At 53.1% G+C, this 25,895-nt stretch overlaps 2 protein-coding genes across 4 annotated transcripts; both read right to left on the bottom strand.

Moving 5' to 3' along the window:
• Nucleotides 1-158: 158 nt before the first annotated feature.
• HOXD3 (homeobox D3) lies at nucleotides 159-19,611 on the bottom strand. Its single transcript, XM_058713188.1, has 4 exons — nucleotides 19,516-19,611; nucleotides 4,872-4,975; nucleotides 3,616-4,239; nucleotides 159-1,761 (listed from the first exon to the last, which is right to left on the bottom strand). Exons 3-4 carry the CDS (start codon nucleotides 4,154-4,156, stop codon nucleotides 1,004-1,006), a joined length of 1,299 nt encoding a protein of 432 aa, XP_058569171.1. The 5' UTR covers nucleotides 4,157-4,239; nucleotides 4,872-4,975; nucleotides 19,516-19,611; the 3' UTR covers nucleotides 159-1,003.
• Nucleotides 8,431-24,436, bottom strand: HOXD4 (homeobox D4). 3 transcript variants are annotated; one of them, XR_009257057.1, is made up of 3 exons: nucleotides 20,495-24,436; nucleotides 19,516-19,948; nucleotides 8,431-8,533 (listed from the first exon to the last, which is right to left on the bottom strand). XR_009257057.1 is itself a non-coding variant. In XM_058713238.1 (3 exons), the coding sequence occupies exons 2-3, from the start codon at nucleotides 20,928-20,930 to the stop codon at nucleotides 19,611-19,613; spliced, it is 774 nt and encodes a 257-aa protein (XP_058569221.1). In that variant the 5' UTR covers nucleotides 20,931-22,354; nucleotides 22,595-24,436; the 3' UTR covers nucleotides 16,421-19,610. The 3 variants fall into 3 exon arrangements, 2 of the variants coding, with proteins under 2 accessions (XP_058569221.1, XP_058569215.1); XM_058713238.1 differs by lacking the exon at nucleotides 8,431-8,533 and having other exon boundaries at nucleotides 16,421-19,948; nucleotides 20,495-22,354; nucleotides 22,595-24,436; XM_058713232.1 differs by lacking the exon at nucleotides 8,431-8,533 and having other exon boundaries at nucleotides 16,421-19,948.
• Between the last annotated feature and the right edge of the window lie 1,459 nt (nucleotides 24,437-25,895).

Consider the following 25,895-nt stretch of genomic DNA (forward strand, 5'->3'; position numbering starts at 1 on the left):
TCAAGTATCCCCAGAACCAATTCGTATACCAGATTCCAAATAAATGAAAAATAGATATATCAAAGAGTCAGCCTATTCGGGGGCCTTCTGCTGGGAGTGTGCAAAAGATAAAAGGCAGAGCGATCACTTCCAAGTGTGCTTGATTAACACAGATACACTTCCGACTGAGAAATTTTTTTTTATTCTAAATATTTGTTCAAATAGTACCAGACAATTTGAAATCAATAAACTGTGTCGAGTGGTGAGGGCTGCGGCTGTTGAGAAATGAGTAACGGGTGTCGTGCCACGCCACGGGGCCGCCTGACTCTATACCCATGAAGGACAATTTGCGGTCTTAATCCTTTACAACTACAAACACCAGCCACGGTTACAACTGTTCAAAACTACTCTCTCAACTAGTTCAGAGCAAGGGGACTAAAGAGGTGAGACGTGGCCCCCGCGGCCTGGGAGCGCGTTCCTAAGCTCGGCTGGAGAATTCTACAAATATACACATAAATACATTAAGACGAGGATAAATAATCAGGGAAACGAAATGACTCGCTTCAAATAATAAATACTGTCGTTGAGTCCGATGCAATCCTTACGGGACGGAAAGGAGCATATAAATTAAGGTCTCCGCAACTAAGCTAGACGCGGGCCAGGCCCGGGGCTGTCCGGGCTCTGGTCCCTCTGCAGAGCGCGCCGCCGGTGGATCTCAGACTTACCTTCGGGACACCATTACCAGATTAGAGTCCCTCGGTCCGCAGTATATGGCACTGTCAGGGTTACAGAGGACAATCCTTGCGGCTGATTTATGGCGAGTCACCCAAAGGAGGGAGCTCCTGGAGGGGAGGCCCAGTCGCCTGCGCCTCGGCCGCTGTTGGCCCGAGACCCAGGAGGCGGCAACCGGGCCAGAGCGAGGGGGGGGGGGGGGTCACAGAGCTGCCCCGCGGGCCCCGCCCGCCACCCCCGCCACCAAAGCAAGAGAGGTAATTGCGCCGCGAGTTCGGGCCGGTGGCGGCCGCTACAGATGCGTCAGTTTGGGGGCCTCGGGCAGGCGTCCCTGAGACGAGTGGTGGGCCGAGAGATCTGTGTAGGTGGGATGAGGGTCGCACGGTCCATGGTGGTGGTTGCCGGGAATCTGCGCGGCGCAGCTGTAGTCCACGCTGGCCGAAGACGGATGCGAGAGGTGGCCCAGGTTGAAGACGGGCCCGGACGCGGGCGCCATGGAGTCGACGAAATTGCCCCCCACGTACACCGGGCTGCCCTGCAGGTTGGCGCTGGCGAAGCCGCCGCCGTTGCTGGCCATAGGGTGGGGCTCGAACTCGGGCGCCGCGTAGCGCTTCTGCTGTGGCAGGCAGCTGCTGAGCGGCGCCGTGTAGGCGGCCAGGCCGTACATGTTGGGCTGAGATTTGGCGAAGGCGGGTGGCGAGGGCGCGTCGTAGGCCAGGCCGGGCACGGGCGGCAGCTGGCCCGAGTAGGCCACGTGGCCGGCGGCGCTGCCCAGAGGCGGGCTGCGCTCCGGGGACTGACCGGCTGGCGAGTGCAGGATGCCCTTGGCCTTCTGGTCCTTCTTGTACTTCATGCGCCGGTTCTGGAACCAGATCTTGATCTGGCGCTCGGTGAGGTTCAGCAGGTTGGCCATCTCCACGCGCCGTGGCCGGCACAAGTAGCGGTTGAAGTGGAATTCCTTCTCCAACTCCACCAGCTGCGCACTCGTGTAGGCCGTGCGCACCCGCTTGGACGCTGGGCCCGGCGGGCTCTTATCCTCGCAGCTCTCTCCTGGGCAGGAAGGGAGACAGAGGGGACGCTGAGCGGGAGCGGGGGATGGGGAGGACATCCAGGGCCAAAGCGGGGTGCTTCCCTGGATCCCTCCTCTTCCTCCCCCTCTCCTCCCACCTTAATGCTGGCTGGAATGAGGGAGGGGCGTCTGAGACGTAAGATTCCAATCGGGACTTCACAGGCCCCAGCCATACCTATGAGTTGCACCTGAACTCCAGCCCCCCCCCCCCCCGCCCCTGCCACACACACACACACACACACACACACACCTGCCTTCTGAGGTCCGATTCACTCTGCCACCCCCTCCCCTTCAGCCTAGTCCATCATCCTGTCCCTAAGGCTAAGGCTGTGGAGGAGTTTAATGAGAAACTAGTAGCAGCTGGTAGGGCCTACCCCCCTCTTCCAACCCCCATTAAAGAAGGAACAGACTTCTCTGAATACTCTTCCCAGCCTCTGCCGGGCTGGGGGAGGAAGGCAGCCCCAGCTTGCCTTGCTTAGGGGCTGGCTCCTGGGCAAGGCACCCCAGGGAGCATGGAATGAGGGTAGAGATCATGGCACCTCACCCCAGCTCAGCTGCACCCAAACCCAGGGAAGTGATAAGCCATAAAAATACTTCTCCAGAGTTTCAGGGGCTCCAAGGCCAGCCTGGGTGCATTCTGAGTATTGCAGTGCTAGGAGCAGCAGTCTGAACACTGGTTTCCACTACCCCTGCCACCTCTCTGCAGCTTGTCCACTCCCTCCTTGGTTACACAAATGGATTTCTCCTGGGAGGGAGGGGCCTGGACTTGCAGCTGGGAGGGAGGGGCAGGAGAAGGAGCTTACAGGCTGGAAGGCACTTTCCCCCAAGAGCAGCAGCCCCAGAGAGTTGCAGGCAAACCAGAGATTTGATAACAAGGTAGTTACATCCCATGCCTCAAACTGGCCCTGGACCTGGAAGCATATTCATCTATCTGAAGATAAACTGCATCAAACGACACGAGGCCAGAAAATTTTAGGGACCAGGCAGGCTAAACAGAGAGAGGCAGTAGGCCTCAGAGCTCCTGGCCCTGCCCATCTTCTTCTGCCCACCCTGAACAGACCCACAGAAGATTCTTCCCAACTCTGGGGTCTCCCTTTTCAGGGAGAGAAATCCAAGGCTGCTCCTGTTTTAGAGCATATCCCCTTCCCTTAAGATATGCCCCTCCCCATTATGGATTTGCTGGGATGGGGAGAACTGGGCTGGCGTGGACCAAGTAGAGTCTGGCTGTGTTGCAGGCTCCGGTTGGATTCGAGTGCCCCATTCTGTGGTTTTGTGATCTTGCGCAACTGTCTAACCCTTTATCTGTAAAATGGGGCTATACCTACCTCAAACGGTTCTTTGGAAAATTAGATAGTGCTTGTAAAGCGCTTACCATGGTTCTTAACATAGCCCTTCACAGACTTTAGTTCTTATTAATTTAAGGGAATGGGATTCGTGTGATGTAAGATACATAAAAACCCAGGCTTGGGGAATCACAGGTTTCAAAGAGCTATTGGATGGGAGAAGGAGCCAAGTTATGACCAGCCACCCAGGAAAACAAATGTTAGGTCAATATATGGAAGAGCTATCTATTAATAACTATGGGACTTGTCCAGCAATGGCACCAGCAGCCCGGAATGGAACACCCTGTCACTGTAAGGGCATGGGTCCAATCAGGGACACTAAAAAGAAAGGACATTCCTGCATGAGTAGGAGTTTAGACATGTGGCCTCCAAAGTTGCGCTTCTAGCCCCCAGTCTCTTGATTCCTAGATGAGCCTGAGCTAGCCTCTGGGGCTCAGTGCGGGGGGGGGGGGGGGGAGACTTAGCCCAGGATGAGCCCCCTCAGAGAGCTACCTGCAGCGGCACAGCCGTTCTTCTGCTTGGAGTTCTGTCGGGACTCTTTCATCCAGGGGAAGATCTGCTTGCTGATGGTGGCTGAAGAGCCAGAAGCATTGGGCCCACCCTTGGCCTTCTTGGCAGGCGCTCCACCTCCGGGATTGGTGGGCGAGGATGGGGGCAGGGTTGGTGGTGGAGGAGGGGGTTGTGGTGGCTGCTGCTCTGAGTTCAGGCCGGGAGGCTGGCTGCCACCCCCCCCACCCTGGCTGTTCCCAGTGCCAGGACGCATACAGCTGCCGTTAAGTTCAGCTCCTTTGTGGGCTGGGGCTCTCAGAGGTGCGGAACTCTGGATGGAACAGGCGGAGCCCGTGTAATCAGTGTCCAGGGAGTTGGCAGCGGCAGGGGGTGGGTAAGGCTGATGGGGAGTGCCGTAGCCATAAGTGTCAGTGGCTTTGCTGTAGCCGTAGCCTCCGAAGAGTCCTGGGTTTTCATAGTAAGCAGCCTTCTGCATCGTGCACTCAGGAAGTTCCAGGGTCTGTTGACCCTGCTCAAATAACATTGACCACCACTGTCTCCTTCACCACCACCTCCACTGTCTGCCGAATCCCGAGAGGGCTGGGGTAGCCACAGGCACCAGGTGACCTGTGGAGAAGAAAAGCGAAAGGCCCCAAAGAGACTGTAACTGACAGGACAGTCGATATATAAGGACTAGGTAGCCCAGGCTCTCTCTGCTGCCCACCCAGTTCAGAGTGGAAGGAGCTGAGATTTTATGAAGTTCAACTTATTTGAACCTTTGAAAAAGTCAGAAGGAATTTCTTATAAACATGAAAAGACCACTCCCACTCTTTAGCTCAACTCCATCCAAGAGAAGGGGCTTCCCCCACCCCCACCCAGATAATGTTTTCTTTCTTCAAGATTGTCAAATAGCTTTTGATATGGCATAAGAAAGCACTTATGGACTCGTACATTTTAATGGCTGATTCTCCCACTGGACTTTGAGCTCCTTGTGTCTTATTCATCTATATATTCCTAACACCCAGCCCAGTGCCCTACATGTAGTAAGTGTAATAAATGCTTGTTGAATGAGTGACTAAATGGACCTATCAATCAATCTTTGGGTCATCCCACAGTTTTGATGGGAAAAGAAAGTTCAGAACAGCCAGAACTCTCAAAAGAAGGAGGACGAGGAGGAAGGAGAAGGAGAAGGAGAAGAAGGAGGAGAAGGAGGAGAAGGAGGAGAAGGAGGAGGAGGAGAAGAAAAGTATCTCCCCCACCTGGTTTCAAAATCACAGCATCTTTCATGGAGACCAGACAGTCCACTTTCTGGTGCCGGGAGGAGAATCCACCCAGTTAACTCTGTGTGTCAGCACTGTGAAATCTATCAGGAGATAAAAACCAAGAACACTTAAAGACTCCCAAACTTATTTTGAGGTTAGAAAGATGTTTCTTCTCTTTCATCTGCATTTTTCTAGACTCTTTACTTTGTCCTCCACTACTTTTAAGTGGATACCACTAGAAACTTGGTAAAGAGATTTAGAATTTGAAATGCATGGAGCATGGGTAAATGCAGAATGCTTCATGTTACAACTTTATCATTTTTATCCTGCATCTAATTGTGTGAACAGATATTATTATTGACCTCTGCTCTGGATCATACACTGCACCCCACCTCCACCCACTCTACAACCAATGAGAGAACCTCTCATGGCATGATGAATGGACCCAGATTTAGAAGAAGAAAAAAAAAAAAAACTAAGAAAAATTCTTCCCTTTTGTATCCTCTGACTCTTGATGGAAGTTTTCCTTGTCAACCACTCCACCCCCATCTTGTGAAAGGCTCCTAAGGAGTTAAAGTATAACTAATAGCATTCAACCACTTTTGTGTGCTTGATAAAGAAAACTCATAGGTCAGCTCCCTGGTCTTAATTCTTGATCTCCTCTTTCAGGCACCTTTCCTTCCTCAAAACTCCCTGGGCTTCCATCATGGTCATCATGATGGACCACATTGTCTAGACGACTTACGTGGCCTAAAGGATTTGACCACTGGTACCAAAACCACTCTGCCATTCACTCATTTCCCCTCCACTTTCACCAAACAGCCTAACCCAATTTTTAAAATCCTTTATATTAGCCTTTGTTTGGTAATACTGTTGCCCATTTTGTTACAAAGAGTAAGTGAATATGGCATTTATCTTGATAAGACACAGACCCTTTTCAATGGAATAATAGAATACTAGGATGTTATGTTTTAGGAATTGTTTCTATTATTGTTCTGAAATGTATGCGGTTAAGATATCTACCTAGCAAAGCTGATGTTAATCTTTCTTTCATTCAATTTCTATGTCATTCTGACTATTAAAGTTACTGAATATCAAATGGAAAGTTACAGCCTCATCCTGTGTCTAACTTTTGGCTTGGTTTGCCCCCAAGCCAAAGGACTGGTTTAGCTGTTTCTGGACTTTTCTGGGATCCTACTTCCAGTCTTAAACCTTGGGCCCTCTGGATATCAGAATGGCCACATTTGACAACCCACCAGAAGTCACTGCTGCTTCTGTCATTTCATTTACAAGTGTGGAAGCAAAATACTTTCCCTCTTGCCTCCCAGGTTGACCAAGGTTATCTTGATAGGTGGACCAGTCACATTAAAATGGCTTCTTTAGGAACTGACCAGGTTTTTTGAAACAGATGGCTTTACATATATATTTTTCCTATGGTATATTCTTAGGAAAAGCTGTGTACTGGGCCTTAAAAGTGTAAATATTTGGCAGCTTCATGAATAACCACAGCGTCTGTTCTGCCTCCGTTTTCATTGTCTTAAGGAATTTCAAGGCCCACTCAGTGATGATCCACCACTCCAATGTCTATTTGCCCCAGAAGCAAGGGTAGTAGCCCTCTCCTCACCAGGAAGGGCTTTGAAGACTCCCCCCACCTCCGCAGTATAATGCCCCCCAAAAGCCACCTCTCCTAAAACAGAACCTGAGAATATTGTTACAAAACTGGTTTAAAAAAAAATAAAAAAGCTTATTTCTTTCTAGAAATCCCTACTCCTTGTGAACTCTGCTTGAACCTAAAAAGCAGGAATGGGTCATAAATCACTTGGACAATGGTCAACTGTTCAGTGGCTCATCTTTTCGATCCCCCCCCCCCCCCCTTTAAAGGCTTTCTTTCCTGGCCCTTTGGTATCTCTGCTCATTTTTGCTCGTGGACCCAAATGCCTTGGGGTGAAGACTAGACCGTGTCGGGGGAGGGGCAGTCTTCGAAGTCCTCAGCTGCCCTTTTCTCTCATTCCTCCTCCCCTCAACCCCCAGGGCACCGGCCAGGGCAGGTTCCCCAGAACCCCGCCGGCACCAAGCCTGGCCCTTTCTAGAGTAAGGGCACTACACAGGGTCTGACTCGACCCTTCTTGCGGTCCTGGGGAAGTTGCCCAACTCAGCTTGGAGGCCCAACCGCAGGCTGGGAATGCAGGGCCAAAGGATTCCTAGCCACACGGAAGGAAGGCGGCCTCAGAGCGACCACCGCCCGCCGCCTGGGCCGCGCTGGACCGCCACACTCGCCGCGCCTCTGAAACAGCCGAACCCTGATACTTGCTCACTGCACTTAATTCTGCCCGGGATCAATACCTAATATGATACCGAATAAATAAAAGGCGCTCACAGCGGCCAGGGGACGGGGTTATTAAGCAGCTGGAGCTCTCACGGTGCATATCAATGCACCTGTCATTGTGGTTTGTAACAAAATTTATGACTGCAAGCACGGCGGCAGTAAACGCTTCAGTAAGGAATGAAAAGAAAAACACTTCCCAAGGCCCGGCACTTTTCAGAAGTGGAAAACAGGCTCCGCGTAGGAGGAAGAGCGGCAAAAGAATTCCCTACTCCGCACTTTTCCCGGCCCCGCGCCCCGCGAGCTGGGGGATTATATAAAGTGGCCGGTGCCGGTCTCTCCGAACAGCTCCGCTGCACGGCCAGACGTAGGACCGGACGCGCGCAGCTCCGCCGGGGCCGAAGACCCGCTGCCCGCCGCTGCCTGGGGAAGCCGGGAAGCTCGCTGGATGCTCAGAGGCCGGCCCGGCGCTCGCTCTCCCGCCGGGGCCGTGAAAGACCGAGGGGCTCGGGGAAGGAGGGGGCGGCAGTCGCTGGGCTGTGACTAGCGCGGCAGTCGCAGTAAATTATGGGCCGGTAGAGTCAGGGCAAGTTGAAAGAGAAGGGGGAGGCGATGTTGTGCCGGTTGCTTCTGTTGCTCTCAAATTTTTCTAAGGTTGTAGTTGGCTCCTCTCCTTGTTTTTGTTTTTGTTTTTCTTAAACCAGGAAACCAGGGCCTGGGAAACCCACACATCTCTTTCTGGCGGACAAGACTTGTGCTGGGCACCTCCGTTAATTCACTGGAACATAGCAACGATTCTTCGCTCCCTGTTGGCTTTACTATTGGGGGATTCTGAAACCACTCCTTTTCGGGTTTGCTCAGTGGGGATATATTTGCTGCAGAGCTGGGCTCGCTCTCTGCCCGAGTTCTCTCGATCTCTCAGCCTGAGCCTCCTCTACCCTATGGGAAGCCCTGGATGCACCTTCTAAATCATTCTTATTTAGCCCAGATAACTCAATACGTAATACACCCTCCATTTAAGGCACTGGGCTCACCCCATTAAAGCGCCATAAATTTGAAGGCCGATGATCGGTTATCATGTAACGGGCAGCAGTTCACACGGAGGTGATCCACTTCAAAGCCGCCCTTTGTTTTATGTCTTGATGTATGAATCCTGAGATGGCTACCTTGAGTTGCAGGACAGATGGAAATGTAGTGGAAATTATTTTTTTAAATCACACTACTCACCACAGTGTGTGTGTGTGTGTGTGTGTGTGTGCCCGCGCAAGCTCTCGAATTTTGTCTGTAACTCTTTTTAGGTTCTTCAGGGTCCTTTTGATATTCTGTTGAGGCGGATCTGGAACAAAATGGAAAACTCTCAGTGGCAGCCGCTTCTAACGCACACATGTTGAGAGGCTTTCCCCTTTAAGGGTGTCATAATCAATGTGACTATTGTATTTGTTGCCCGAAGCCATTCCAGGCACCTTCTCCCTGGCAGAAAGGGAGACTTGATTGGCTTCTAGGGAGTGAGTGCCCTTTAACACCAAAATCTTTGGCTGGATGGGGGAAGGAGGAGCTCAGACCAGAGGGAAGTGCCAGACCCTCAAGCAACGGGTGAGCCAAGTGGGTCAAAGGCACAAGGGGAATCTGTCCTCTCCCCCTGCTTCAGCCAAGCTCTTAGTGCTCCAGGTGCCTTAGTCTCCCAGGCTGAGCCCAAACCTCCTAGGAGTAAAAGAGAAGGACTGTACAAAATTGGCATGGGAGGGAGGCTACAGCATAGGGCACCTGAAAAAGATGGGCCTGGGTGGGTCCTAGTCAATGGCTGCCCTACTCAGCCCCAGTGGAAAGGGAGCTGGGCGCTATTTCCTGATTTGTACTTTGTATCTTGCATGGTTCCTCTGAATTTATTTTATTCCAGTCGGTACCCACCACACTCCTGGCCTGGGCTGCCCACTCCTGGGTCGGGATTAGGCTGCAAACAATCTAAGAAACACACATCCCTTCCACCCAACAGACCAAGCTGCCCACCACTACGGGCACTTAGCGGGTGCCCATGCAGGTCAGGTGAAAGGAGAGACACAATCCCCCCTCTTGCATCTGCCCTGTGCAATTTGTCGACTCAGTAGTTTGCAAACACTAAACCGGGCAGGAGAAAGCCCCACACAAAGCATTCCAGTCCCTTCTAAAGACCAGAGCGCACAGCCATAAGCCTTTGAAGTGACCTTTGGCTTAGACAGCAATAACTCACCCCTTAATGAACACCCAACGGAAGCGCCTTGGAGAGATCCCAGCCCAGTAGGGCTCCTAATATCGAGCCCAGGCTTCAGCTTCCCAGCCGGTCTGGGCCCAGGGGGCCCAGGCCGCTAGGCCCGCCTTGAGGGCTGTGCAGTGGGTGTGCGATGTACGCAGGTACTCAGACCTGATCAGCGAGCCGGAAGCTACTTTATATGATACGTTCACGTGAACAGACATCAACTTTCGCCGCTTGACTATGTTTTATTATTTTTTTTAAAAAAGGGGGTTCTTTAAAAGTAGGATCTTCCCCCTCAGAAGAGGGCTAAATTGAAAGACCACCAGGGCTGATCCCACGATGCCTGTAGCTAGATTTTGTTTTTCCAGCCGTGGATGATCAGGGTAAGTTTGCTCCTGGGCATTCTGGGATGCCCTGTGCACCCTGTGCTCTAGGCTCAGGAGGCTTGGGAAGGGAAAAGAAAAGAGGACCCCAAGGTGGCCAACGTTAGGCCACCCAGAGTCCCCATTGCCTTCTCTCGAGCTCCCTGCTCAGCCCACCCACCCTCCAGCACAAGCCCAACTTCAGCCTCCTGCTTGACCAGAATCGCGGGCTTAACCCTGCTGGCTCTGGGCCACCAGCTCAAGTACCCTTTCCACAGCCAGAAACTGGGGTAGCGGGAGGGAGACCCATCTGGGAGCTGTCAACGGAGAGCTGGTCCGCGGCAGGCGCAGGCCGGGCCCTATACCCCAGCCCCCACCAGCATCCCCGGGAAAAGTCTTTAGGATAGGGAGCCTTGGTGCGGATTATTGAAATTTTCGGGGAAGTTATAAGTGAGTGCTCCACGGGGCCAAATGAAATGCTGCTCGCTGTAATTGGATTCAGCTGACTAAGTTGGCAGGCGCGCTGCTCCAAGGCAGCAGGCGAAGAAAAATGTCCAGTGACTTTAAGTTCTGATGGAGCCAAGAGCAGGCGATTGACAAAACAGCTTTACTGCTCTCCTTTGATGGCGATGTCCTCTTGGAAGTCGGTCCCTCTCCAGCTGGGGCCTGTCCCATCGTAGGTGAAGGGACTGCTCCTTGCTTTCTGGGACCCTTCCCCACAGAGGCCCGGTCTGGCCCGGCTGTGTGACGCTCCCGTGAGCCTAGAGCCGCTCCCTCGGACTCATGGAGCTGCTTACTTGGGCTTTGGCCCCGGAAAAATCCAGGATGAATTGTCCTGTCCTCCTCCAGCCAGGAGCCACAGGATCCCGTAAACAAAAGGATGGATGGGAAGCAGGAGCCAAAATAATGATTTAGCTTTCATCCTGGGTTCTTTGGGGAGAAGAACCCAGGAGCCCTAAACCTTTTTTCTCTGCCACTCTGGAAGTCAAAACCCAGATTACTGAGGGAGCATGTACTGGAGGAGCCTCTCAAACTCTTCTGAGTAGTTTGGGGGTTCTCTTGAATTTGGGGGAGAAGCTTGAGAAGCACTTTAACCTCTAAAGGAAAAAAATATTAAGCCAACAGCAAGAGATAAAGGCGTGCGTATATGGAGCTAGTTCCCAGAACAATGCAGGGAGCTGGCTGGTCACAGAGTTTATTTTAAATACATATAAATCAACCTGCCTATGCCCAGCCAGGCAGCCCAAGACACAGAATTAATATGACGCTCCATCTTACTTTGGCAGTGACAGTGTAAAAAAAGTTTCTTTTTATTCATTTCATTTCCCAGCCCATTTTCATAACTGCACATTTACCCCCAAAATAGTTCCTCTAGCCCCCAACCCCTTCACCGACCCTCTCCTCAAACTGCCACATCCCCCCCACCATGCCATCAGCCACCCCCCAAGCCTGGCAAGCTAGTGTGTCCTCCTAACCTTTGGGTAGGCGGGGAGCATCCCCACAAAGCGCACCTCCTTACGATTAATCACCATCCTCAATGTATATGTAGAAGTGTATCTAGGTCTACGCGGACTGCCTCACCAATTGGCAATAATCAAGATCACAGATTACACAAAATAAATCATATTTAGTATCCCGCTCAGGGCAGCAAGCAGCCCGGTGCCCAAAGATTTCCATTTTGTCATGCAATTGCTTACCTGGATCCCAATTTATCATAAACCTGGTGTCCTCGGCCTCAGAGTGGGCGCCAGTGGGGGGCAGAGCTAGCCTTCCCCCTTTGTCTGCAGACAACACTGTCCCAACCCTGGTCTTGCGCGCTCGCAGACGCGGCCATATACCCGAGCACACGGAATTCCCGGTAGAACGGAACCAGGCTGAGGTTCAACTACCAATAAACGCAGGAGGAACGAGTTCGCAGTCCCCGAGCTGGCTTCGCCTGCGATGCGCGCCCGTCGGTCCACCCGCCCGCCTGTCCGCTCCCAGGCCCAGAGCGGCGGCCACCCGCGCCCCCACCCACTCCTGGGTTCCTGCCCAGCCCTCCCAGACCCCCCAGAGCTCGGGGTTTGTTTTGCTTTCGGAATGTGGCCCTTTCTGGATTTGGAGAGAGCCCCGGAAACCCCCTCATGGTCGGGAAATACAGACGCTGCCTTCAAATGCGAGCATATTTGTTCACGTGACCCCAAGGGAAGATTGTACTGATTGAGGCTGAAACTTTCACGCCATCCAGCCCCGGAGCGCAGCCAGGCCTGGGGGCTAGGAGGAGGGGCGGGAAGCGTGGGATCCGGGCCCCTTCCCCGGAGCAGGCATGAGTGGGTATGGAGCGGAAAGAAAGCCCTCATCTCGCAGCTCGAGTCCAACCCAGCCCCAGTCCGGCCACCGGCAGTGGCGTGAGGGGCGCTGAGAGTCTCACCCCCCACGACCTCTGACCCTGGCCCAGCCTTCCACCGGACCAGCCCGCGGACTGGAAATTTTAGAGGCTGCCTTTCAGAGGCGTCTCCGGAGGTGACTATGGAGCTTCGGAGGCCCAGGGTTCCCTTAGCTCCCCAGTCGAGCCCGATACCTCTCATCCGCACGCACCCGGGCCAGGCTCCGCCTAGGCGGACGGGCTGCTCGCCCCCTCCCCGGTCGAGGCAATTAGTTGTGGCACAGCGCAGGCTCCAGCCCTGAGGTGGGTGACTCCAGCTCCCAGACCGGGGCCGGTCACCTCGGGGAAACCCCACCCCCACGCCCACCCCCACCCCGCTGGGGCTCTGGCTCGTTCCGCAGACACGGCAGAGGAGCCGCCACTCCCCAGAGCCTGAAAGGGCGCATAAGCAGCCGACCGGACCCGTAGCGGTCTCCCTGCTCTGCGTCTTGCGCGCTCCACTCGGGTTCCGCGCGGCGTGGAGCCGCCAAGGCGCCGAGCTGCTGCTTGCCAAGAGCGCGCGCCTCCAAACCTGGGCAGGGCTCACGGAATCCGCAGGCCCGGCGACTGCCAGGCCGCGGCTTCCCGCTTCCTGCGGCGCCTCCAAGAAGGCGAGGTGGCTGAGAAATCAGCCCTAGCCGGGCTTATCTGGGAGTCCTGGGAGCTTCTATTTTAGAAATATTACATCGGGACCTGTTCCCAGCACTCTCCGAGTGGTCAGGCGGAATTTACGGTAACAATTCTGCGTGTGAGAAAGAGTTAAGCTCCCAGCCAGCGTGAGCGACCGGCTTCCAGGTCCCGGCCTGCCGCGAGTCCCCAAGGTCGTCTCCCAGCCCGACCCGCTCCCCAGAATCCCGCACCATGCGGAAGTCTCCACCCCATCCCCGAAGTCTGATTTTCATGGCCAGTTCTGCTTCCCAACGGCATCGGGCACGGAGCAGATGCCCTGTCGCCGCCGGCGAGGTCTCCCAGCGACCAAGGCGAATGTGAATGTGCTCAGCAGCCCCAGAAGAGCCGGGGAGAAGGGGGTAAAGTCCTCCTCATCCCCATTGCAGAGGCACAGGAAGTCCCGGAAGACAGGTCACAGGCTGCTCAGAGCCCTTTAGACCTGTGAGGGAGCTCCTCCTTTTGTTCACCTGGACGGGCCTGGCTGGAGGCCCACTCGGGACGCCTCTTGGAGCCGGACCGTGGGTGCCCCCAGTTCACCCCCACCGGAGTATCCCGCCCCCTAGCCTCCCGCCAGGGGCCGAGCAACGGGCCCGCAGCAAGTGTTAATCTCCTGCCAAAGAGGGGGGCCGCTTTGCGGGAATTTGTCTCCAGGAAAGGATCTAAGCCTTCTTCAATCGGAGCATATGTTCATAGAGCAATAAACCGGAAAGATTTACAGTCCTCGCCCGGCCCCCAACAGCCTCGCACCCTTTCAGGAATTACTTACGATGATTTATCACATCAACCCGGGCAATTGTCACACTGATAAAATAGCCCGGGCCGGTGCCCGCCAAGCCCAGGACTTGGGAGGCTGTTGGCTGCCGGGCTGCCAGCGGGGCTGGGGAGGCTTTTTGTGGGTTCCTTCTCTGGGCCTACCAGGGGATGGTGTGGTGGGTTGGGGTGGGTGGGGTTGGGGTGGGAGGGGAGCCAATTCTCATTGAGAAAAACGCAAGCAGCTCAAAGAAAGCGCCCGGAATCTGCGTCGGAGTCACTTGCAAAGCACATAAACATTTGTCATCTTTGAATAATTGAATTAATGTATTATTGTTTGAATGTATAATTCATAACGGAGGAAACTTTGTCTCTGTCCTGACGGGGAAATATACACACACCAAAAAAGAAATCAAAACATACACACAATCCCACAACAACTACCAACGCAGCCAGCCCCAGCTAGCGGAAATCATCCTCAAAGCCAACGACAGGGAAGGAGGCGAATAAAGAGGCTCTCCTCCCCGGCACCGGCCCTGAGTTTCAAGCTGAAGGAGGAGAATGCCCGCTGCCGCCCCGACCCAGACCCCGGCAAGCTGGGGGTGGGGTGGGGTGGCAGCGTAGTGGCGAGTGGGACCTCGAATCTCCTTGGAGTGTGGGAGAAGAAAGGCTGAAATGGGAGGCAACCGGACAGACAGCTTTTGCACCTCTCCCTGGCCTCTCTTGCACATCCCTGCCCCAGGCTCCCCTTCGCCCCAGGGTCTCCCACCCTGCCGGCAGGGACTTCTAACCCGCGCCTTTATTTTCCATCTTCCCCCAAATTAAAAATACAAAAATAAAGGGGAAGACGGAGAAACTCCTTGCTGGGGTGGCCGAAACAGAGCTGGGGTGGGAAAGGAGGGGAGTGGGAGAAGCAACTCGGAAATCATTATCTGTTGGTTAAAACCTGCCTGGGGTAAAATTTCAACTCGATTTTATAGCCTTCTATTATGACGCAAAGAAAAATTTACGACCCTCGCTTGAAAAGAGGGCCGGGGCCTTTTCTCACCGGTTTAAGAATAGGCAGCAGATGCCGTGACAGCGACCATTGTTCCCGGTAGACACAGGAGACCGGGCAACCTCGGCCCGCGTGCGCCAGGCGCGTCCCCCAGCCGGGCGGGTTTTTTTTTTTTTTTTTTTTTTTTAAACAACTCCTGTTGTTTCGGAGCAGCCCGCGCGCACCCTCGCCCCTCGCCCCCTCGCCCACCCCCACATGCTCACACACACCCCCTCTCTCGCTCACATACACGCACTCGGCCGCTCTCAGTAATTTTTCATAAGTGCAAAGCTTTGCTGAACCAAAGGTCACCATCCAAGCCACTAACAACTTCTCGCCGGCGCGCGGTTCCAAATCAGGAAGCAAAGGGAACTATTTGTCAGCGGCCCTGACAGCTAAGTTCATTAAGGATTTAAATCCGAAGAAATAAAAGTCGCCAAAATATTTACCTGCTGGCCGCGCTCCCGCGCCCGCCACTGGGGGCCAAGGGTGGAGGGCTGGGGGCGCCGCGCAGCCCCCCTCGGCGGGTGATATTCTTGGGATCCCTGCACTTTCCAAGTCGGAGAGAGCCCTTTGCGTGGCAGATTAATGACGACTCCGTGTTTCTTAAGGGACGTGCTGAATTAATTATTTCGCCAATCACGTGGTCGGGACTTGTAGAAATCTATTCTTATCATCTTCCTCGCACTTTGAAAATTCTCCGGGTTATGAAAGGCCCTCCCCCGGCTGCCGGCGAGCCCCGGCCGCCCAGCCAGGCGCGGGGGGCAGGGAGGGCTCCCCAACATGGCGGGCGGGCGGGAAGCGCCTTCTGCCGAGGGTCCCGATTTACTGTACTGTACTCAAGCGGGCTCGGCTATGGACTCGCTTCCTCCTCGTCCCTGCCCGTGATTCAATACACACAACGGTATTGATGTATTGGTGGGCACAGGAGGAGCCATTAACCAGAAGACGGGCAGAGGACAATCATAAAATGTGTCTGAATATTTAAACTTCTGTCTGCGCACTTATAAATACACATGTCCACGCGTCTGAGGCGAGCCCTTCCATATATTAAGGACACATGTCTGATTTTATGCATTCTGCTCATTTCCTGTCGCGAGCAATCCCCCCCCCCCCCCCAGCTATTTTGGGACTCCTGTCTTGGCCCACTCTCCAAGGCAAGGCAAAGACGAGAAAAAGCCTTTGCAGAAAAAAAAAAAAAATAGCGCACGCCACTTTTTATGGTGGGGAGTGTTTATTGTCGTCTGGAGGGCAGAGGGGGCTCTGGGGGAAGGAGGGGCAGGTGCTGGAGGCCCCAGTGGGACTAAATAGCACAAGGAAAGTAGGAGTCCAAGATTGGAGGCCAGAGGGGTTTGGTCCCAGCAGCCACTGGCCAGTCTCAGCTTGGTCCAGAACCCAGCACTCTCCCAGAGTTGGGGGGCAGGGAGGTCTCTCACCCACCACAAGACAAAGAGAGATTGGAGGTGTCTGGAGCTAACCGGGGCCAACCTGGAGCCTCCTTTTAGCCTGGGAAGTTACTTATTTTTTCTTCCAAAAAATAACGCCCTGCAGCCTGAATGCAACGTTAGGCTTCCCAATGCTCACAAAACATGGTGGCCAAATTGGGACTGTGTATGTGTGGGGGGAGAGGTTAATGACAGATTTGCTAACCCTTACACACTTTAACCTTCACATGTCAGGCACAATGCAGAAAATAATAAATTGTTTATATTGAATGTTAGCTTTTAGAAGACTTAATGAAGAATGCTTCTTTGGAGGCACCAAACAGGATGGAAGTTTCGCTACACCTTTTATTATTTCAAATATAGATCAATGAATTACATCAAAACTACAGGCAACAATTAGTATAAATAATACTTTAATCAGTGGCAGCAGAACATTGGTCAATTCTATTAAAAAAGCATCCTGTGTGAACAGACACCATGGGGCTGACAGACAATGTCATCTCCCAACAAAAGGCTGCAATGGACAAAGTGAGATGGGAGTCTGAGGAGCAATGTCCTCGGTAAACACTTCACTCCTCCCCAGTCACGATCCCAACACAGCTTAAAAAAAACAACAACACCAAAACAAACACTTCTGGCTCATATTTGGGGGAACAAACTGGAAACAAATGAAAGCAAATGGGCACTGAGCCTTTCCACATCTAGGTTTCTCCAGAGTATGTTCCCAGATGGAAACTCATTTCCTTCCCTGCCCTAGGTGGTTTTGAGAAGGGGGGGGGGGGTGCTGCTGCTTCTCCCCTGCCCCACTCCTGTGGGCCCAAATGGACGCTGGGGTCCGATTGGGACCACAGGGTTGAGGACTGCCCCCTGGGCCATCCAAGCTCCATTAACATTTCAAAAGACAATCCCTGGAAACTGAGGAGAACTGAGACTTATAAACAAAGAAGTTGTTTCTCTGATTAAGTTACTTTTCAAAGTAGTGAAGCTATGTTTGAGAAGAAGGTGGGTTTTCTTCATCAAAACATGCCTCTTGGCTTTCCTCTGGGACATGGGTGAAGTCAGTGAAGCAGTTTTGGCATTTGGTCTGAAGCTGGGGTAGATAACCTGAACTTCTGGGAATGGGGAAATCTATATAATAATCTTTATAATATATATGTAGTTGGGTGTCGTGAAAATATATACTTTTCCCCCCTCCCAAGGAGAAGGTTCAATATATTCGCAGATTTGGGCTTTAGGAAAGAATCTTAGCAACTTTCCAACTTGCCTCTAACGATAGCGGCTCTTTTCAAATGCTACATCCAAAGACTGCTCTCCCCATTAGAGGGGGAAAAAAAGAAGAGAAGGGTAGTTAGAGTCCAAAAGGTTAAGGGTTTAGAGGTCAGTCCTCCCGGCTGAAATACAGCTAATCGAATAGAAAATTTGTCCTCTGGATGAACCTGATTCTGTAATTTAGCCGAACTTCAGTAAAATACCTTTTCAGCTTCTCAACGTGAGGGCGTCAGAAAAAAGACGTCTTGACTATGTATGAACTCTTTGCTTTTTGTCATAGAAACAATGATGCGAATAATGCAGGAATATCCATCTTTAATATCCCGACGTGGCGATATTCAAGTATTGCCATGTGCAAGTCTGAGAGCCAGGCTCACCCCAAGGAGGAACAAAGAGCTGTCCCCAGGGTCTAATACAAAAGACCAAGGCTTGGAAGATACTTTAGAGAAGTGGAATTTCAGCCTAGGGACTCCAGTGAATACCTGCTCTCAGCTCTCAGGAGACACCAAAGAACATGCGTGCAGAAAAAGTCTTTTTTTTTTTCTCCCTCCACTTAAATATATTTAAAAAAATTATCTCTGAACTTTATAAAGCATTCTGAAGCACTGAAAAAAAAAATAGCTCCAATTCTTAATCTCTCTTTCAAGCTCATCCTTTTCCCCTCCCCTCTTTTGTCACTTTTTGGTAGCTACAACCAGGGGTTTCTTTTTGGAGCCCACAGCTTTGGGGTTTAAACTTCCAAAGTCTGTTTCATTTGAGTATATGAACTCTGGCCATTCCCTTTGACTCTTCCCCCCCCCCCCCCTTAGCCTTAAGGGTCAGCATTTTAGAAAAATGAGCCTTGAATCCTCAGGCAAGGCATAAGAAAAATGACTAAAGAACATCACTCCTCTGTTGTTTGAGAGTGATTGTTATGAAACCACTATTCTTAAGGCAAGGAGGAGGGCCTAAAACTTTTATACTTTTATAATCTCTGCCTCTAATCAATGGGTTGAGAAAAACTTCCTTACACTTGTTTAAAAAATAAAAGAAACTTCAGGGAAAAAAACCCTAAGACCAACTTTTGTGGGCTTCTAGATTCAATTAGTGTTCTCTTTCTTTTTTACAGCAAGATTTCCCCACCTTCCCACTTTCTCCCCACCACACACCCCCTCTCCCATATAGGCCGTACACCAATTCCTATAAAATACTGCTACATGGGTTATTTGGAATCCAGCATTTGGAATCCAGTTGGAATAGAAAATTCAGTCACAATCTAATGACCCAGAACATAGAGGTGTTGTTTTCTTTCCCCAGAAGGAAAATGTTGGACCATTTGTTTCTTTCTCTTTTCCCTTTCCTTTAATCACCCAGAACTAGTTGTAAGCACAGTGCTGAAAAAAGCACATGTGGAAATATATTTTCAAGAACTCAACTTTGAGTGGACCCTTTGCTTCCCTCTAAAAGGGTTAAGGGCCCCCTACACACATTTCCGGGGAGTGGGGAGGGGTGGAGTTCAAAATGCCAGTTACAGCCAGAAGTTAGTCCACACATCTCTGATTATTCTCCCTGAAACTCAGCCCCTTTCACCTTCTTAAGATTTTTGGCATTAAGATGTCAGTTATTTCTGTCCCCCATCCCCCAACAAATAAATATTTAAGCAAATATAATCTAAACATAAAATAACCCAACCCATTTCCACTTCCTTCTTAGACTCATTTCTTTGGGCATGGGGCCACCGGGAGCAAAATATTTTTTTCACACCGGATATTATACAGATAACCCAGAAAGTTCAGAAATCCTGGCCCAGCTTTCCTGTTTCCACTGAAAGCACCTAGCACAGGGATGGCCAACCTGCTGCCTCAACTCCCCTACTTTATTAAGCCACCAAGATCCCTGGAGGGGTGGGGTGGGGGAGGATGTTCAAATTCACACTGGGATAAAGCATCCAACCTTCATTTGCAAATTCAAAATCCAACAGCAGAGATTTTCATAAGTTTAATGACTCGCCAAGGTTTATGTTCTCAGTAGCTCCTGCCATATGATAATATACTTAGAGAGAGAATCCCGCCCCCCTCCCACCCCCATCCCGCTTCAGGGAGGGGGCTGCCCTCGGGCAGGATGCTAACCTAGTCCCAGGGCGGCCTGCGTATCCCAGGTCCACCCCACAGTACCTTAGAGCCCAGGGAGGTGACAGCAAGCCTGGCCTGCCCCCGCAGCTTCGGCTCAGCCGGGAGCGCAGGGAGGAATGGGCCCAGGGTCCCCACTTCTACAAGGTCGTCAGGTCCGTGTGGTGGTCCTTGGCCAGCTGCTGCAAATGCTGGCCTGGGGCAGCTGAGGAGGAGCAGGAGGAGGAAGAGGAGGACGAGGACGAGGACCTGCCTTTGGTGTTGGGCAGCTTGTGGTCTTTTTTCCACTTCATCCTCCGGTTCTGGAACCAGATCTTGATCTGGCGCTCAGAGAGACACAGGGTGTGAGCAATTTCAATCCGACGGCGCCGGGTCAGATACCTGTTAAAATGAAATTCTTTTTCCAGTTCTAGGACTTGCTGCCGGGTGTAGGCCGTCCGAGACCGCTTGGGCTCCCCGCCAGTGTAGTTGGGGTTCACTGCGAGACAAAACAGACAGCACGGTCAGGTCAGCGCCCGGCTCCTCTTAGGGCCCTCGCCACTGCCGCTCACTTCCTGGCGTGCCCGAGGCCCGCGGCCCTCCCAGCGCACTCCCCAGCCCGCTCCCTTCCTCCCTCCCGCCCTCTCGTCCTCTGTACCCAGCACACCCGCTCACTCCCACCCTCCCACTCCCCCAGGCTCCGGGGCGGGGATCCCCTTACGTGCTCCCATCTCCCTGGCCCACCAAGAGCTCCGGAATTCCCTAGCATTTTGGAAAACCCCCCCTCTCCTCCTCTACCAGGTTCCGTCCGCTCTGAAAATGGAGTCCTCCCCCACCCCACCCCCATCTCCACCCCCTTTTTCGCCCACAGCCAAGCAGCCAGCCACATGGTCCCGGCCTGCTCCCTCAGCTATAAAAATTTATGGAGAGAGTAATTGCGGCGCCCATTGAAGCCCCACAAGCCCCCACCCACTCGCACCCCCTCTTGGGGGCCCAAGCCTCCAGGCTGGAGTGGGGACTGAGAGGTCGCTGGACCATGCCTTACCCGAATTCACGTGCACCTTCTTCATCCATGGGTAGACCACCGCGGGCTGCTTGAGTGCCGTCCCGGGGGGCGGCTGCTTGGGGCCGCCCGGCTGGCTGCAGGCCCTGGCGCTGGGCAGAGGCGCGGGCGGCGGCGCCGGGGGCGCGGGGCACGGCTCTCCTGGGGCTCCGTAGTGGCCGCCGGGGCCGCCCGGTTCTTGCCCGTGACCCCGCGTGGGTAGCGCCGAGCCGGGCCCGGGCCCGCCGCCTCCGAAGGTCTGCTCACCGAAGTCGGGCCGTGGGTAGAGCCCCGGGGGCTGGAAGTCTGCACCCTGCACGCCTCCGCTGTAGTAGTCGGCGCCCTGCTCGCCTAGGTAGCTGCCCTGCAAATATTCTTCGCACGGAGGGAACTTGGGGTCCACATACTTGGAGTTCACCATATACGAACTCATGGCCATTAATTTCAGAAGGTAGAAAATACTAATTTTTCTCGTGTTGTCTTTTTTTCTCCTTCCATAGGGCCCTCCTACTTGCTGTCAACTGAATAAAGTTGGCGGCCATGTGACCAAGCCAGCCAATAGCGAGGAAGCGAGTTTATCACCGGGTTGGTGAGCATCTCATAATTTTCACAAATTTAACTAAATAACATACGTGTAATCAAATGACTCGCCATGGCACATTTGAGGGCCCCCGCCAGATGTTAGTGTAGTTCTCCAATTCCCCGCACCCTCATTCCTGGCAGGTAATCCCAGCTTTTGTCTGCCACTGACTTTGTTAACCTCCAGTGTCCTCTCCACTCACCCCCGCTGAAATACAGCCCCCCAAAATGGGTACAGTTCATGGGGGAATGAAACCCCAACTCTGTCAGGCTGCAGAATGCCAAAAGGCCGGTGGGTGAGGCAGCCTCTGAGTTGGGCAGAGTACCCCAGGCAGGCAGGGCTCCCGCCCGCGGGAACGGGGACTCTGCCATACAAAGGCCGAGTCCCGGCTTTGTCTTCCTCAGGGTCACCCAAAAGTTACAACAGTCTGGCGGGCCCGAATCAAATCAGGCCATGAGTAACTGCCAAGCTTTCTGTGAGTGCCCAGGATGGAGTGCTTTTAGCCAAAGTCGGTCTTACAGGTATGGCAAGACCGCCCTCCACCCAGCTCATACAGCTGAGGGGTGGGCCTGGAAGGTGATGATGGCACCCCCACCTCACCCAGATAGGCTCCAAAGGACCCTGCACTCCCTTTTCCCACGTGGCAGTCAACGACCTGTGAGCCTCCTCACTGGGCACCCTCTGACCTCACTTCATGCTCCTTGAGGGCAGAGTTGGGGCTGGGGCTACCTGGCTTTCCACCTTGCTCCCCAGTTCCCCAAAAGCTAGCCCTTTGGCCCTGCATTCATGCAACCAATTAAGGGTTTACACGGGAACCTCTGTTTAAACGTGAGGGGCTTCGGGGAAAAGGCTCCCCCCGTGTCACCAGGCTCAGTCCATCTTCCTGGAGTCTAAGGTAATAAAACAGAAAGGAAACTGACCCTCACCCGGCTGCCTCTGGCCTCAGCTTCCGACTATGGCTATTTCGGAGAAACATGAAGTTTTTGCATCGACCATATATTCCCCTAGAATCGAATCTGTGACTATGTGGATACCACACAAATTCGGTTCTACAGGGTATATATAGACAACGTTACTACCTCCGGGTTTCACCTAGAGTGGGTACCCAGACCGCTGCCAGCCCCGGCCTCTTCCTCGGAGCCATCACCGGCCGACGCAGCCACTCGCACTTTCAGAGAGGGTTCAGGTAGCTTCAAGAGCTCGGTGACAATTTGCAGCAACGAGTTCCCCATCCTTGCACCAGGGCCGGAGTTACCGAGCAGCCAAGGAGACAGGACACTCTTCTTAAGAAAGAAAGAAAAGAAGAAAAAATAATCCATCCCAGAAATGGGGGCTTTATTACCCTCCTCTCTAGATCCACCCCCTCCCCCTTATCAAGTGGTATTTTCCAGAAAGGAGCAAATGCCCTTAGTGGCAGGAGAAAAGATGCAAGAGGAGAATATCCTCTGCCCATTCTTCTTCCCAGTGCAGGGGCAAGCCAGGTTGGCTGACAAAGCTAGTTCCCCAAGAGGTCTTGCATTTACCTTCCTGGGCCCTGTGCCGGGCTGTCCTCTCCGTCCAGAGCTGCAGACCCTGCGGCAGGCACTGCTTGCAGGCACCAAGCTGCCCTGGGCTGGGGTCGGAGTGCTAATGGTGAAGGGCAGGGCGAGGGGTCATTCGAAATCATTTACAAACATATCACAAAGTTTCATTATTTTTGCTTTGCCGACAGCAGCACACAAGAGTACAAAAGTTCATGAGTTGCACCCGCCCGCCCCAGTGCCTCAGCGCTGTCTAGGGCTCACCCCCTCGGTTTAGGGCACCAAGAACACGGACTCACTCAGGGCCGGGATGGATTTCAGGGGCAGAAGGATGCCCCGGGCTCAAGTCCGGGTTTTGGATCTGTGAACATAGGCCAGAGGTGCTAGAAAGAATTTTTTTTGATTGTTTTAATTTCCTCCTTGTGATTCAAAAATTAGTTTCAGCCTCAGCCTTCATCTGGTGGGGTAGAGCAGAGAAACGCCTTTCTGCCTCTCAGCCTGGCAAAATTGGCTGCCTGCTTCTACTCTGCACTTTGCATGCTCCCCACCACACCCCCCATCCTTTGGTTCCAGTGCTGTGGCTATTTTGTAGGGATTTCCTGGGTGCCAATTCTAACCAGAGTCTGAGGCTGCCCCAAGCCAAATTTCCTTGTTGAAGGGGGTGGTTCCCCCCAACTTCCCCTAATGCCGAATGCTCCCACATACCCACCTGCCTGGGGACACTGGGCCTAGGCTTTATCCAGACAAATTGGGGGAGCCTGCTGGGCCGGGTGGGGACCCGGGTGAGGGTACACATTTTCATATTTGTTAGACGCTGTGACCTGCATTTCACCTTATTGCTCCACTTGTTCAGACAGGTCAAAGCCAACGAGTTATTGATGAACAAAAGCGTTAAATATTCACCTCCCGCTCAACTGCCCATACAAATGCTTTTGATCTCTCGGGCTTTTTGTGCTGTGTTCAGCTACAGGGTGCCGAATGGGTTTGCAAGCGAAGAGCCCTGGCAGAGATAAGCACCCAGAGCAGGGGCAGCAGCAGGAAGGGGGCAAAACCAGGGTATCCTGGGGACACCAGATTTTCCAGCCTGGAGCCCAGAGCCCGTTTCACTTAAGCCAGCCTGATTAATAGAGAGGAATTATGAACTGGGCGGTATCTCCACTCCTGGGGGTGAACACAGCCCCCAGGAAGTCAACTAGGCTGCCCACCCTGGAAGGCAAAGAAACCTGGCCCAGAGCCAAGCACCAGTTTCTTCCACCCTGAAGAGAGGGTGTCTCACCAGAGAGGATGGGTGCCTGGCTCCTCCCGCCTTCCTTCATTCCATCTCCCATTAAAATAAAGTCATCTCCATTTTGCAGTAAGGGAAAGGTCACTATCTTTTCCTCGGTTCTCCTGCCACTACCATCGACTTAAATGGGATAGTCTTCCTGGAGACCCCACAGGCCTCCTCAGAAATGTACCTGTCTTCCGCGGCACATGCAACTCAGAAAGATCCAAAGTTCTGAGCCCAGGACCCCAAGAATCTATGCCCCCACCGCAACTCTACCACCACTACCACCACCAAAACCACGTTTGCTTGCAACACTAGCGGCTCTGGTGCGAAAATTCTCGAATTGCAGTTACAGAGAAGCAGAAGTGAACCAGAAGCTTCGTATCTCTCCCTCCTTGCTCAGCCCGTGTCCCCAGCCCACAGCCCAAACGTCTGGAGCTGTGGCCGGGGGAGGGGCGAGGAGGGATTTCCACTTACAGCTCAGAATTCGCAGCCCTTCCTTCCCGGAAGCGGGCCAACTGCACACACCCGCAGCCGTAGAGGGTTACGTTTTTCTTTCTTTCCTTCGTCTTTTTATTAAAAACAAAAGAAGACAAGAGAAGACTGCGCCAGGCTGGAACGGGTTAAGCTAGGCTGGGGGGGCGGAAGAGAATCGCATTGCTTTGGTGTTTAGCAGGTTGGTTCGAGCAGAAAGCGATGCTCGCCGCAACTTGTTAATGGAGCGGGCTGCTAATTAGCTGCAAGCTCCTAACAGAAGCATAGGCTGCTGCGGAGCTGCACCTGTGCGAGCTGGGGAGGCCCGGGGAGGCCCAGAAGGTCCAGAGAGGCCCAAGGAGACAAGGGTGAGAGCCTGCGGTGTGCTCTCTTGGATAGGTGACTGTGAACTAGGCCCCAGAAAATCCATCCAGGAGCTCAATCAACTTAGAGCCTCCAACCCCGGAGAGAGCTTCCCTTGCACCGCCAGGCCAGGGCAGTCAGGGCCCTTCTTCCACCCGCCCACTCTTCTGGCGCGGCCCTTCTGCCGACACCTCCCCAGTTATCAATACCGCCTCTTCGCATTTCGGAAGAAACGGGAAGGTACTTACAGCCGCAGCCTCTCATGGTCCCGAACCTGTTGCAATGAAAACGGGGGTCACTTAAATTCCACAGGATAATGAAGCAGAGGTAGAGGATACACAGAAAAATGACAAGGCCCAGACACCCCACCAATACCCAGACCTCCCTGCTTCGGGTGCCGCCCCCAGGAACTGCGCCAAGTTCTCCGCGGAGCGGAGCGGGAGACCGCAGTCCTCAAGGGCAGACCCGGGGAGTAGCAGAGTATGGTCCCCAACACCTCCCCCACTCCATGCACCCTTGGGCAAAACCTTACTGGTTGCTTGGCCAGACTCGGGCTGCCTGTAACAGGGTTTCCCCAGTGGGAAAACGGGAAGCGAGGAGAAAATGGGCCTTTGTGTTTTTCCTTCTGCACAATCAGCCGGGTGGGCGCAAGTCCACTGGGGAGGGGGCAGCCGCTGCATCTGTCCCCTGCCCTAGCGCCCTGTCTGCCTCGCGCTGGGAGCAATTCAACCCCTTTTGCCAGTTTCAGATTAGTTTCAAATTCCTCAGCCCCAACTAGCGCCCCCCCAAACCTGTCTTCTCCTTCCCAAAGAAGGACCAGGCATGACTGGGACTTGGCCTTCCCACTCCTGCTCCAATTCAAAACAAAGAGCAATTTCCAAGGGGAATGAGGATTCAAATGATAACGAAGGAGGAGGAAAATCGATGGGTTTGAAGGTAAATGGCAATGCTTTAGATTGTTATGCAGCTCTATGGACCGGGCAGTATTTTGTCAGTATTGCTTCTGGAGAGCCCACGGAGCAAAGCGGTGATCCTCACAGGGGCTGGTGTCCAGCTTTAAGTTTTCATCCCTTCTATGATCTTCTATGATGGCAGTCTTCTCTGAGAAATCTCAGAGGCAAAGCCATCTCCATCCTTATCCTTTCTCTCTCTCTCCCTCCCCCCCTACCCCCCCCCCACCGCCACTCTCTCCACCTAGAC

Source organism: Neofelis nebulosa, chromosome 2, assembly GCF_028018385.1.
Source record: "Neofelis nebulosa isolate mNeoNeb1 chromosome 2, mNeoNeb1.pri, whole genome shotgun sequence".
Taxonomy (NCBI): domain Eukaryota; kingdom Metazoa; phylum Chordata; class Mammalia; order Carnivora; family Felidae; genus Neofelis; species Neofelis nebulosa.

Coding starts and splice junctions, on each gene's coding strand:
- HOXD4 (XM_058713238.1), bottom strand. CDS start 20,930: ATGGCCATGAGTTCGTATATGGTGAACTCCAAGTATGTGGACCCCAAG. Junction 19,949..20,494: donor GAAGGTGCACGTGAATTCGG/GTAAGGCATGGT, acceptor TTTGTCTCGCAG/TGAACCCCAACTACACTGGC.
- HOXD3 (XM_058713188.1), bottom strand. CDS start 4,156: ATGTTATTTGAGCAGGGTCAACAGACCCTGGAACTTCCTGAGTGCACG. Junction 1,762..3,615: donor GAACGGCTGTGCCGCTGCAG/GTAGCTCTCTGA, acceptor CTTCCTGCCCAG/GAGAGAGCTGCGAGGATAAG.